Genomic DNA, 14237 nt, shown 5'->3' on the forward strand with positions numbered 1-14237 from the left:
TTATGTTTCTTTGGCTATGTGGGCCAGCTTCTGGCCTCTGTGTGACTCTAGATCCAGGTGTGTGAACTGTGCTTTTCTAGAATAAACTTGCCTACCTGCCGCTGAAGGGCACATCAGCTTGAGAGCATTTTGGAAAAATGTGACACGGAAATATATGCTACTGCTGCTGCTTGAATTTCTGGGGTATGCTGGAGCCATCACCCTTTATATTCCTTCTTTGCCTGCTTTCCTTTTGCTCTGTATTTCAAGTCATTCAAAGATATTTCAAAATCCTTTGCATAAAACAGTCAAATGAAATAGTCTAGTGAAGCTTCATTTTTTTTCCCCCAGAAATATTTTTTGAGATGGGCAGTTAGCATCATAATGGGATTTAGGCACCATTCATTAAAGAGAGGAAGCATGTTCTTCAACATGTTTAAATTTGGCTTGATTTGGCATTTGTCTTCACTAAAGAGGGGTTTCAATTCCTTCTCTGATTTAAAGCAGAGACTTGAACTTGAAACTCCAACTTCTCTGATGAGTGCTTAGGTCACAAATCCATTGAAAATTGCATTTTCCCATTTTAAAAATACACTAAGGGTAGGAGTTGCTTGTCTGGGCAAAAAGCAGGCATCCCCTGTGCTGAGGAGAATATCCAAACCACAGAGCTGCACTTTCGTTTTCTCTTGCTGAGAGAATCTATAGCTGGATACTGAAAACCAGTTTCAACAGCAAAAAGAGAAGACCCACTCAGATATAGAGAGAATAACCAGGCACAAATGGGAGATGTTGAGAGAGGAAAAACTCAGCTGTGCCCTAATGGCCACCCATGGATTCCAGGAAGGTGACACCTCAGCCATCTCCATCCTTTAAGTTGTGCTCATGTTCCCCTCAGGCTTCTATTCCCCCCAAGCCCCTGCCTCATAACAAGACATGCACCCTCTGAGAAAATCCCTTCTCAGAATCCATCAATTCTTGGGCTTTTGTTCTGGGCAGCTCCTAGTTTGACTTTGAAAAGGGACAGAAGATACTGCTATTAATGTGTAATAGCAGACTCTTTGAAAATAAAGCAGACAACAGTGCAAAAGGTTTGAAGCAACAATTTAATTTTTTAAAAAGTATCATGGTTTTAATCTTTACTATTGCTTTTACAGTGTTAAAATTTAAAGGATGGCCAGCATGCCTTCAGTTTTCTTCACATCCAGAATCTCTTTAACAAACTCATTTATAGGAAATAGACACTTTATATTGCATTAAAATAAACACAAAAAAGACAGACTTTCTAATTGCCTGGAGTCACATTTCAAAACTAGCAAGTCAGGCAGTTATCCAGCAACAACCTCCTTATTTTAAAAGTTTTTTCTTTAAAAAAGATATGAAACAGCAGTGACCCAGCACTCGCCTAGGTTTAAATATTAAAGAGATTTTTATCAGTGTAAATTTGAAAAACAAACCAGCTGCCACCACTGGGGTGTTAGTGATGTTGGTCAGTGTCCAGCAATGACCTCCTGTGGTAATCTGTGTGCTAATTCTACAGTCCATAATTCATGGCCCACCAAAAGGCAGCAACAAGCAAGGCTGCAGGCACCAGCTTCTGGCAGAGGCACCTGACAGGAAGCCTGCAAGTCTGTGGGAAGAAAGGGGTTGGTAATTAGAAATAACAATCAGCAAAAAGAAGGTGCAAGGAAACTAAAAGAGTGCCCATGTGGGAGGTCAGTGTGGGCCCGAGAGCATGGTCTTATTCTGCTGCAGAAATGCAGAGGTGGGTCAAGTTTACTGGGGGCTCCAGCCACTAAAGAATCCTCCTCTCTTCTCTGGGTAAGTACTGCTGGCAGCAGCTCTGCTCATCTCCTCAGGGAGACCCTTCCAGCATCTGATAGTGGCAGGTGCCTCCCCTCTGAACAGAGCCCTGTGAGTTGTGTGGAATTTGGGTAGTCTTTAAATGAGAAATTTCAGCCTAAAGAGAAAAACACCAGGGCACTGAGGGGGTACCAACAAACTAAGGGATAAAGCCCAGCCTGAAGCCACATGATACACTTCACTCCCTGACATTACAAGGGAGTCAGGTATTCCTGTTGCCTACATGCCAACAAAAAGGTGGGAGAAAAGGGAGAGAGCGTACCCAGGCTCCATAGCCAGTGATCCACTTTGTCCAGTTACTGCTCACATCTCCACAGCTTCTTATAACACTTTTAATAATATTCCATGTCTGGAAAACACTGATAGCAACCCTGATGATTTAAACAAAACAAAGAAAGCATGAGGATATAACATTTATTCTAAAAAGTGGCAAATAAAATAGCAATGTTTAGGAAACAAAAAACAACCAAACAAAACCCAAACAAAAACCTTTAGTGTATTCCTTCCTAAAAGGAATGTGTACGTGGATTTTTCTCTAAATATATAGGAAGAAGACCTTTGAAATCCAAAGATAATTTAGGTTCAGAATTAAGTGATAAAGTGACAATCTTTGTGGTTGTTTCAAACTTAGAAGAGCATAACCCAATGAGAGATGTTTATGTCTGATGAATCAGGACAGCAATGCAAGACTGACACAGCAATGCCACAGGCTCTCTCTGGAATGTGAATCCAGCTTTGCTGAGGTAGAAGGTGTATAAAAATGTTATATACAGATATATTTATAGGTTATGTTACACAGCTGTAATTGAACTGCATTCTGGTAGGTCTGCAATGAGTGACCATCCCTCCCCAGAAGCAAGGAGAAAACAAGGTAGGGTACCTGGGGCTTCAGACACCACTGAGTATCTCATGTCAGGACACTGGTGCATGTCAGTTAATAACTATGCAGGAAAACCCTTCAGCCCACAGCAGATAAAAGGCAGTTCAAACTAGTTCCAGCCATGTTTTCTTGGATGTGCATAAATAAGTTATTGCACATGCAGTAACATGTTAATCCCACACTAGGCTGCAAGTCTCTCATCACTCAGTTGTGCTTAAAATTATGTCTAAAGTTACTGTGCCTCTGAGGAATTTGAAATAGTAAGACACTATTTAAGTCTTTCAACTTTAAATGGCTGTAGTCTGTTGAAAAAACTTACACTTTACATTATTACAAAACTTTTCCTTGTAAAACATGCTGCTTTGCTATGTTCTGTATGAGGCAGCAGTAGCAGCAATAAATTTTTTATTTTATGTACAGAAACATTCTTGTTTGTCTAACATGATTATTAAAAGGATCTGCCAATGAGGTAACTTACACTCGTGCCAGGTGAAGCAGTGTTTCTTCTAATGTCCTGTGGTACCTCCTGTTAAATTCATCCCCAATCAGGGCCAGCTGGCGGCCAACCTGAGTAGCTGAGCTGCAAGGCAGTCAGGATGTGCATGTTAGAGGAGAACCCTGCAACAGCAATTCTCTAAAAGCACTCTGCAAACATCAGGTAATGTGATTCCCCCAACAGCTGGGCTAAACTAGGAATGTAAAACTGAAACTTTCCAGGAGGTTTGTTTCCCGTTATTTATGGGTTTATTGATTAAGTATTTTAGGCCCATACATGAAGTGTTTTGATGTTTTCATAAGAAGCTGCATATATTGCACTTTTTAAAAAACGTGTTGATTTAAGTGTTTCATTTCTTTATATAAGACAATGGGATTCTGGTTTGGGGTTTTTGATTGTCCCGCTCCTTTCCCCACCAAGTCAAAATATTGCAAGATATTCCATCTTACAAAAATGTTGGCTTTGTCATCCAGCAGATTTACTCCAATGAGTTCCACTGTGCAGTGTGGGTCTCCAGCTACTGGGTGGTGCCTAGGTACAAACTGACCAAAACCTTAAGGCTTTTAGGGAGGTCCTGGGATATACAGAAACTTGAACAACATCTGTGGCATGTGCTGATGCTAAACACTGGTTATGCTTTCCTGATGAAAAGTTCCCATTAGATTTAGCTTCTCTTAGACATGTGGTTTTGTTCTGGTAGACAAATAATATGAATATACATTTTTGTTTTAATTTGCTTCTCTCCTGAGATCTGTTTACCAGCTCTGCTAAATAGTAAGTAGGCTTAAGAGCTTAATTCTAGAGTCTGCAGAAAAAAACCGCTTGGGCTTGGTCGCTCCACCTACAGAAAACCACCAGAAAAACCACATAAAGGAATTTTCACAGATGGGGGAGAGGCAACCCCTGACTCTTGTACTGGAAAAAATGTATGTATGGGATTAAGAAAAATCCAAGGCAGCACTACTAGTTTTTTGTAAGTGGCGCCTGGAGAATTATGTAAAAATGGCTTCTTCAGCTGCTTGCTGTAACAGGTGGGTCTCTAATAAAGAGCCATATCTGTGCAAGATAAAAACTTACAGACATTTAATGCAGCATAATCTTGCACAGTCAGTGTTAAGCACCACAGGTTATCTACACTTGCATCTATTCCATTTCCAGTAATATGCACTATGATTACTTGGCTTAGCAGTTTTCTGGAAAGTCTGGCACTTTGTACTTGGGGAGGACAAAAGTAGTATTAATGTAGTGTGATACCTGATATCAAACTCCATTTGCTCTGTGGTGTCTGGAATTGTTTGGAGGTTACTGTAGGCTTCCTCTTCTGGTGGTCCATTGGGGTAGCTGGAGAGGACAAAGTTCCTGGGGGATCTCCTGATTTGAGACATCTTACCCTGCAACAAGTCATGAAAGACAACCTCAGGGCTTCATGTTATACAAGGTCTTTTCAGTTTAGGTGGAAATTGTTTAAAGTGCTCTTAAAGTTACTCTTTTTACTTCTCCAGTCAGAACACAAGTGTTTCTAAGATTACTATTTTAAGAGTAGTCAGAGGAAAGTTTCAGTGACCCAGCAGATGTCCAGCAATTCAAACATGCAGCATTTAGATGGCTGCTACTTCATACTGGCTCAAAACAACCCAGAAATTGGAAAATCTCGATAAATATAACTAGTGTAGACAAGTATAGTTTCTCAGTAGTTTCACTTAGTACAGGATGCTTTCCTATATTGTTTGCAACAACCTCCCTGGCATTAGATCACTCTAACCCATGAAGAACCCCAGGCAGCAAAGTACCTAAAACAAACTTGAACAGGTTTTCCTAAGTCTAATTCAGGTCCAAATTTACACATCTTCTTCAGCTGGAGGCTACCACCATGGAAATTACAAGCAACTCACCATAGAAATAGAATATAAGAGAGATTTAAACCCATTAATAGCTTTCCACACGAAGGAGCAGACAGTAGGAACCAGTAAAATCAGCAGAGCTGCCTGCTTGTACAATGGGAAAGTTATTCACAACCATTTCTACAAAATCAATGTCAGGTTTCAGCACATGTGGCTTGTGTCTAATATTGCAAGCATTTGTGTAACACAGAGAGCAGTGTTTGGAGAGCAGAGCAAATGTTTTTGTAGTCATTAGGATTGTTTTAATTGGTTTATCAAGGGAAACAACATCAGAGCTGCAGATGGGGATTATTCCAATTACACACGTCCTTGGACACTTGCTGTAGTGGAAGGCTCTGCCTGATGAGGAACTTAATTACAACCTTCTGGGGATGCTCTGGTTTTACCTGGCATTGGGTTTGGCCAGCTTTTTCATGGTTTTTTTGGTTCCTGGCTCCATCATTAAAAAACTGATCCCTTTTGTTGATGGAGTGATCTTGGACAGCAACAAAGGGAAGTTCTGCTGGCTCGATTTCTTTCTTATTTTAAACACACTCTCAGCAGGTCAAATGAATAAAATGCAAATAAAATATTCTCAAAATTAGACTAAACCAAGGAAAAGGTAATGTCATAATGCTGCTTGGCATGAATTTGGTTTGCTACATTGCTGCAGTCTTGTAAAAACTTTAAAATTTACACTTGAGATGAGGTTGGGGTCTTTGTGATCTTCTTTCAGTACTTAGATGAAGTTTACATTTTCTGCAAAGCAAAATTATTCATAACTAATATGTATACATTATTGCATAAGCAAACTTCCAAAAATGTGATACTAAATAAATGAAAATAGACTTGGTTTTCAGAAGCATAGGATCCTCTTACAGTGGACAGTGGTGTTTAATGTGGCTGGAGAAAAGCATGTTACAGACCAGTGTCAGGTGGCAGATATTCGGTGTTTTATACAGTTTGTAGTTTCATCTTCTGGACTTTTTTTCCTTCTATTTGTAGCATTTCTGCTTTACTTACAAAGATGTTTTGAATCTAGGGTTTTAAATATATCCAGAGTTCTGAAAGTTCTGAAAAGCTGTGTCGTTTAGCCATGACAAACAGAAGTTGGGATCAGGTCCTCTGAATTTTACTGCACTGGCTTTGAAGGGAGTTGTATGACCCAACCCTCTTTCTAAGGGGAACTACCACAGCCTTCCTTCCAAGGGAGCACCTATCTGAATGTATTTTACAGGTGAGCTAAAAGGCTCTTTTAATTCAGATAATATTTTTTTAAAGAGAGACAGTTGTTTTAGGTGCTGTATTTTCTTCAAAAGATGCCCTGTCCCATTTTAAATGCTTCCTTTATGTATTGCTGTGTGTCTCTCTCTTATATCCAAAAAAAATCAGAGAAAAAAGGGTGATGTCCATAGAGGAACTCTGTGCATTCCAGCACCATACCTGATTTCCAGATACCCAGTCAGCCCAAGGGCTTGGTTGCTCTGAATCAGGCGCCAAGGCTTCATACGCACACCCGAGTGAAGCTGTATCACGTTAAATCATTCCATGTTCACTGGAGCAGATACTTGAACGGATCTTCCATTTCCCAGGGCAACATCTAGACCAGTGGGTTACTGGGCGTAGTGGTGGCCAAGGGCTGATCACGTTCCCACAAGTGATCCCTGTCCCTTTCTGGTGCAAGGTCCAATGTGACACTACTGCAGTACGGCCTAGGTGACCCAGGGCAGGTCCTGGTTTGAGAACTCCACCAGAGCTCAGGCAGGAGCTCCAAGGCGTCCTGTAGATCCATGACTGGGAAACTGGAAATGCCAGAGCAGGGTTTGGAGGATCCCAGGGATGCTGAAGTACTCCCTTGGACATTTAAAGTGTCAGCTCTCTGGATGCAGTTAATCTCAGTAGGCTGCATAGAGAAACAGTCAAAGCACGCAGTGCTGGACTTTTGGAGGTTTAAGAAGCCAACTGTTTGGCTCACACGTACAAAGTAAACCTCTAGGGATGTAGTGGTGTACTCCTGTAGCCTGTGGGTACCAATGGAAATGTATTAATTGTGTTTCTTCACAGTTCAGAAAGTTGTTAAAAGTTATCTAGTAAAACAAGTGCTATAGTGGATAAAATGTAGTGAGACCAAGCATAAAAGGTCAGCTGTCTCCTGCACATGTATTACTATTTTTAGCTTTCACAATGACATACTGAGGGAAAAAAAATACTAAAAAAAAGGTATTTTCTTTTTCTATCTTTTTTTTTTTCTTCATTTCTAGACTTGATGCTGTCTTGGTCCATACAATGGAAATGTCTATATCTGTGTGAGACGAAAACTGTGTCCTGAAAAAGACCTATAATAAGTCAATGCAGTACAGAACTCAGACATGTAAACAAACCATACAATACCACAACAAAAGCCCAAAGTGCAACATATGCTACCTCACACCTGTTACCATGATAATACCTTCCTCCCACAGGATAAAAAAGGGTTGTTGGGTCATGCTCTCCACAGCTCAGCTGCAGCCTTGCATGCTGGCTTTGCCCACCAAGCTGTCTCAATGCAAGGCCCATCCAGCAAGGAGGGCTGCTCAAATGCATTTTACAGGATGGGCAGTACTGAGGCAAAGGTAGTCTGAGAGGGTCACTGTCTTGAACGTGTACAGGATGGGTCTAATTTAGATTCAGAGCAAAGCTTAGCAATTATCTTCTTGAGAATTACCTGTCTTGAGGCCATTTACTGATTTCTGTCATCATTTTAAAAATCTGGATGTATCGGTGTAATATAGAAATGCACACAAAAGCTACAGTAATACGGACCTGTTGTGTTCCTCAGGTCTGGATTTGTGCAGAGCTGGTCAAGAGGAGCATGTATCCTTCTCCACAGCAGGATGTGTTAATCTTCTACCACCCATCTCACCCTTCCCTTATTTCTCTCATTTATACAGGCAGAAAGGGCAAACTGATTTTGGTTTACAGAAACCAAAGAGACTGTACATGTTTGTGAGTAATTGCTTGTGATTCAGAGAGTAAGTGTCCATCTCACAACACCTCTGAGGAGGCACTGGCATGACCCCATGACAGCAACAGAGATCCAAACAAGCAACCAGATCAAAAAAGCTCAAGCTTCCCTGTAAAGCTTTGACGGAGCATGCTTAAAGCTACGTTTCAATGGTAAAATGCCTTCAGCAGAATAAATAATATATTTCAAGTCAAATACATACTTAATGTTCTAATGAAAAGAGATCTAGATCCAAATTTTAAAAACAGCTCTCCAAATGCCTAATTATATGATGGAAATTATGGCAGTTTATGAACACAAGACTGAATGAATAATGAAGCATCTTCAGTAGAAATATTATGTTGATGATGTCTTTACTTTGCATAGTCAGGTTGGTTTTATTTGTGAAGTTGTTTTTATAATCTAGCAAAAGAGAACAGAAAATCTTCTTGAAAAAGGAACATTGCTAAACCAGGCAAGCCAACAGGTGAGTTGGGGAATACAAAAGGATCTGAAATTTACTTGTAGTCGGTTCAATTAGATTTGCTGTGTTAACAGATTTTAAGACAGGCACAATGATTCTTTAGTGCAATGTAGTGAATGCATTAGTTATAGTTTATATATTGTCCTTATGTATTTCACAACTTACCAATGCAGTTTCTGTGCACTTTATGTCTTACACATACAACCTTACATATTTTATGCAGATGTGACCCAGTAAGGCTATAACTATAATAATATATGATTTACTATGTTTTAAAACTGGTTATGAAAACAGAAAACCACTACTGATAATCTAATTAATTCCAGTGTTCAGGCTCAAAATTCCCAGCGCCTGCCTATATAAATATGGATTGACAGACAGGACCCTCATCCTTTACCCCCACAGTATCAAAGCCTATCTCAAACTGCTTCAGATTCTACCAGCTGCCCATGCAAACTAAATTTAAATGAAAAACAAATAAAGGCTTGGTTGTTTGCATATATATCTTCAATCCATAGTCACGTCTTTCAAAACATGACATCATCCTCACGGCTGCAAGCACAAATCTCTGTGCTATTTTACAAGGACAAGTCTCTGACATAGCGACTGAAGATTAAGAGCTAGGTAAGGTTTCAGAGAAACAGCAATATTTGGCACGCAGGAATATACACTTTAAAATCTCCGGCAATTTTTTGTTTGGTTTTTTTTTAGGCTCTCCTGTGACCTCTGTCTGAGCAGCAGTTGCCTTCGACTTCTGGCCCTCTTCCCCTGCAGGCCAGATGCTGTGAGCCATGGACAGTGCACAGCCCCTGGGCACCAAGAGATCCCTGCCCCTCCCTCAGAGGGACACCTGCCTTGGGAACCACCACAGCTCAGGGCAAAAGTTGCAATGTAACCATCAGCAACGTGAGTTTCTCTTAGAAAGATGAGAGGTTAAGTCATCATTATTCATTTTGTGCAGGTTAGTTAACCCAGGGTGCTAGATGAACTCTTAAATCAGTAGTAGGTCAAGGAGCAAAGATAAATTAATTCTTTGACTCCTACCATGTTCTCAGTCAGCTTAACATCAATGACCTTGGAGACTGTTTACACAAAACACTTCTTAATATTGCCTCAAACAGCTATTAAGGGACACTTTGTAAATCTAAAAAATACATGCTGAACTTCTTACATTTTACTTCATTTCTGGCTTTATGCTCAGTAAGTTAGTATGATAACATGCCTCCACTGGGAATGTAACAGTTTCTTACCTCAAAAACAGAATAGGAATTAAGCGTTTGATTATATTTAAACATAAAAAAATGTGTTCCTAAGCAGGTCTGTAACCTCAGTAACAAAAGAAATGCATACAGCAGACTTTAAATAGAGGAAACCTTTTACAGCAAAGAGCACATAGAGATATTTTGTATTTCAGTCTCTACTGAAAATGTTTAAGGGGCTCTGATTGAGTCAAGACTTCAAGAACTTCAAGTTTTTTATGTATCATCAGCATTTCCATGTTGTCTGTTAGAGCACTTGGAGAGCACTAGTCCTTACTGTGACAGAGATTGTGACTGTAGAGAACAAGAGATTTCCACCTTAAAGCACAGTTATGTCTGCATTAAAAAGCCATAATTTGATAAGCCTATAAAGTATCATTTTCCTTAAAGTCTACGGATTCCTTCAGTGCTCACAAACCTATTTCAATGGCTTCTAAACTGAAAAAGAAACAAGGAGTGTCTGTGTCTATCAAAATGAACACATTCAGTTCCTAAGAGGTTTCATGGAAAGAGCTAAGAATATTGACGATAAGAATATATTGATACTACAGTGAAACTATTCTAATTAAAAAACCCAAAACCACACACACACACGTTCTGCCAGGCTCTGTTCTGGATTTTTTTTGTGACAGCACAACCTATCTCAGGGATATCTACTTGCTGATAACGAGTTAAGGTTTAAATTGAGTCAGATTCTGCCCTAAAATTTACATTTCCTTTTCAAAACATCTTCTGCCCTTTGTACTTCTCTGTCTCACCAAAAGGTCAAGATTCTTATGTAATAAATAAGAACTTGCTTAAAATTGATTATTGAATTGCATGGCCAAGTTGTTGGAGGTAAGTATGACAATATATATGGTTCAATAATCTATGAATGGAAAAATATTTCTTTGTTCACATTTACTCCAAAATTTTGTGTCTTAAGATTTTTTTATTTTTGAAAGCTCCTAAAATAAGCTATTCAGATAGAAAAATTATTATTGGTGTTCAAAAAGTTTGTGCCAAACTCATAATTATTAATACAGTCACATAGTAAAATCTGAGTCTTAATTTTAAGATGTGTTCAATCACATTAAAATCTGATGTACTTTTGAGACCTTGTTTAACCATTCCATCCATTTGGAAGATAAAATACCTGCAGTGAACCTGCTTGCATCCTCAGCAGATAGATTATGGGATTCATGCCTTGACATTAAATGTAGAATTCAAGGATGCTGGTGGCCAAGGCTATAACCTATAAAAATACTGAGGCAGATGCTGAGCTTTAATCGACCAAATAACATTTTTAATTTAAACCCAATAATTCATAATATTAAAAAGCTGGCCCGCTTGGGAGAGCTGTGGGCTGCATTTTCCCTCCCTGGTCCCCTGAGCACTGCACAGCACAGCACCCACACTGTCACCTTGCACCTCCAGCCTGTCCCATTTAGGGACACTTTACTGGACTTGCGGTCAGAAAATTCATCATCTTCTAAGACCTTTGGTAGCATCTTCTACAGGTGCCTCTGGAATCCTAGTTACTGCTGCCACATTGGGAAGGTGAGAGAAACTGTTGGTATGCAAGAACAGTGTGACTGTGAGTCAAAGAACTCAAATTTATCTCAGTATTGATGCTGTCCTTGTTCTGAACATCAGTATAGAGAATTAAAATGCCATTCTGTTTGCAGTTTTACTTAGATTTCCTTAAATTTATTGGGTCAAGCTCACAGTGCCTATTCTACTCCCACCAGCTCTTGCTTTGCCCAGCAGGCTGTTACCCTGCAGAAGCTGAGTACATTCCACTTTTTTTTTGGTCTGCTCTAAATGGTCTTATGGTAAATGGACTATTGATACAGAAGTCATTAAAAAGAACTACCACAGACACCTACCAAACAGGAGAAGTCAGCAATTTTGTTAAATTTCTTTTTTCAGAGGGATTGTGTCTCTACAGAGGTGACACTTCTACATCAGAAAATATCAAACACCTTTCGTAAAGACTGATTTTCTTCTTCATTATACTCACTGCCAACTCTCATTCAGCTGGCATGCATTAAATGAAAAAAATTAATGTGTCCACAATATTTTAATTCAAAATAACTTTGTCCATGTACCTGTGACAGAAAATGACAATGGAATCTGCTTTGTCTTCCTGTTATACAGGTGTCTGTCTTTCTGCTATGGCCTTGAGAAGCAACCTCAGGTTGATACTTTCCACTTAAACACCTCAAAATCTGTTTAATCACAGAACTCACCACGCTGATGAAATCACTCCTTGTGAAATAACTTAAACATTACTGAGTATATATGCCGCTGTACAGATTTCTGTATCTATCTCTGCTGTTTCAGATCATTCCTATTATCAACAGCACCGTTTTAAACGTACAGATATGGTAAACGAGTTATTCAGGAATATTTTATGTTCAACTCTGGCATATTTTGCTACATGTCTTGGACTTATTTTGAGGGCTGATTTCCTGCTTCGCTAAGAGTGAAAGTACACGCACTCCGCTCTTCATTTGCTCAGAACACCGCAGTTGAGTACAAAGCGCACGGGCGCTCGCAGCATCCTTCGGAGGGACACAGGTCCCCGCCGGGGCTGAGCAGCCGGGGCCGGACGCTTTCCCGCCCGCGGGCACAGCGTCCATCCCCGCCCGCCGCGTTTGTTACAGGACATCGATCCCGCCTCCCGGAGCCGAAGATACGGAGGTGCTGCCCGTGAAACGTCCCGGGGCACGCCGCGGGGCCGGGCGCGCAGGTGAGGCGGCGGGTCCCGGCACCGCCGGCAGCCCTGGGTACCCCGCAGAGCCCCGGGAGTGCAGCCTGGGTCTGCCCGGAGAGCCCGGCCGGGTTCCCCCCGCTCCCCCCGCGGAAAGGCGCCGCCCGTGTCCCGCCGGGCCCCCGCCGCTCACCTGGGCCCGCAGTCCCCGCCGCGTCGCGGGCACACGGCAGCGTCAGCAGAGGGGGCTCCCCGCGCCCCCCGCGCCGGCCACTCACGGCGGTGATCCTGCCCGACTGCCCCTTTTGTCCGCCCGCGCCCCGCCCCGGCCCGGCCGCGCCGCCCCGCCCCGCCGGGACACCGCCACCGCTACCGCCACCACCGCCCGCCCGCCCGGGAGCTGCCACCGCCACCACCGCCCGCCCGCCCGCCCGGGAGCTGCCGGCGCCGCGGGAAGCGCCGCGGGGGGAGTGGGGCTGAGTGCGCCGTGCGCCCCGCGGGAGCCGGTGCGGCGGGATGGCCCCGGGCGAGGATCATCCTGCGGTGGGACAGCGGCCGTGGTGGGATGGACCCTTGCGCGGTCACCACGCACTTGGTCACCACGGCACCCTGGCTGCCACGGCGTGGGTGAGCGTTGCCGCACCGAGGGAGATGCCAAGTGGCGTGAGCAGGCCCTGCGGACACCTTTTGCAGAAGGAGCCCTGTTCCCAAATGGCTGCCCTTGTGTCTCAGTGGGCCCCCTTGGGTTTATTTGCAGCACGCTGAGCGTGCTGGAACCCGCGCGGGGCTTTGGTTTGGGAATGTGGTGGTGTTAACTTTTTAAACAAGGAGGAACAGGCTTTCCACTTAGTTCAGCTTAGCAACAAAAATACACTTGCATCCCTAACTGTCTTGAGGGCACCTGAGGAAAAAGGGCGTGGAGCAGAGAACAGAAGCCCTGGCAGCACGCCAGAGTTACTGAGAGGTTAGAGAGAGATCTGCTGAAACGCTAATGACACCTTGCCCAAAAGGTTTAGTGAGGTCATGGGACTTTCGGTGTTTTTCTTTTGTGCTGGTGATAGCAGTGTTGTGATTCAGTCAGTATCGCCCATCACTAGAGAGCACAGTGTACTGCAAAAGAGCTCTGTAGAGCCAACCCCGCTATTGCTCCACACTATTGTCATGTCAAACAGCAGACTTCACCAGGTAATGTTTGAGAGCGGACTTTGCCCTCTATTTATAGTATGATTTCATCTCTCTGAGTGAAGGTAAACACCAGGAGAAGCAGAACAGCAGCATAGATACAGCACTCCACCTGGAGCTGGGATGCCCTTAAGACTTTCCTGGCTATGTTTTTGAATATATAAAAGTGTTTGCCTGTGTTGTGTGCGTGTGTCTTATGCAAACCACTTCTTTCAGCACTGTGCAGTAGAACCCCCCTTGTCTCCCCGCTTCAAGCACCGTCCAAGAGGTTTACTCATCTGTAAAACGAACATGACAAAGCTTATCTTCCAAGTCATGCCAAGGACTGTGCTGTGTTTACATTCGCACATGCTGGAAGAAAATTGCCTTGAAGGTACACTGTAATAAAAGGCAAATTAACCTCTGCACTGTCACTGCTTGCCATGACTTCCTTCTATTCACCAGTTCTGATATTTCCATTCTTGTATTTTTACCACTTCAAATCAATAATAGTTCCTCTCTTGACACCAGGCTGAATTTTGCTCATACAGATACCCTGG

At 42.4% G+C, this 14237-nt stretch overlaps 1 protein-coding gene across 1 annotated transcript; it reads right to left on the minus strand.

Annotated features, from left to right (window-relative positions):
- Positions 1-1236: 1236 nt before the first annotated feature.
- On the minus strand, positions 1237-12823 carry LOC311153685 (uncharacterized protein). The gene is made up of 5 exons (XM_084205671.1): positions 12710-12823; positions 4470-4606; positions 3198-3299; positions 2102-2210; positions 1237-1606 (listed from the first exon to the last, which is right to left on the minus strand). Exons 2-5 carry the CDS (start codon positions 4598-4600, stop codon positions 1511-1513), a joined length of 438 nt encoding a protein of 145 aa, XP_084061797.1. The 5' UTR covers positions 4601-4606; positions 12710-12823; the 3' UTR covers positions 1237-1510.
- Between the last annotated feature and the right edge of the window lie 1414 nt (positions 12824-14237).

Source organism: Fringilla coelebs, assembly GCF_963513975.1.
Source record: "Fringilla coelebs genome assembly, chromosome: 5".
In the NCBI taxonomy this organism is placed as follows: Eukaryota; Metazoa; Chordata; class Aves; order Passeriformes; family Fringillidae; genus Fringilla; species Fringilla coelebs.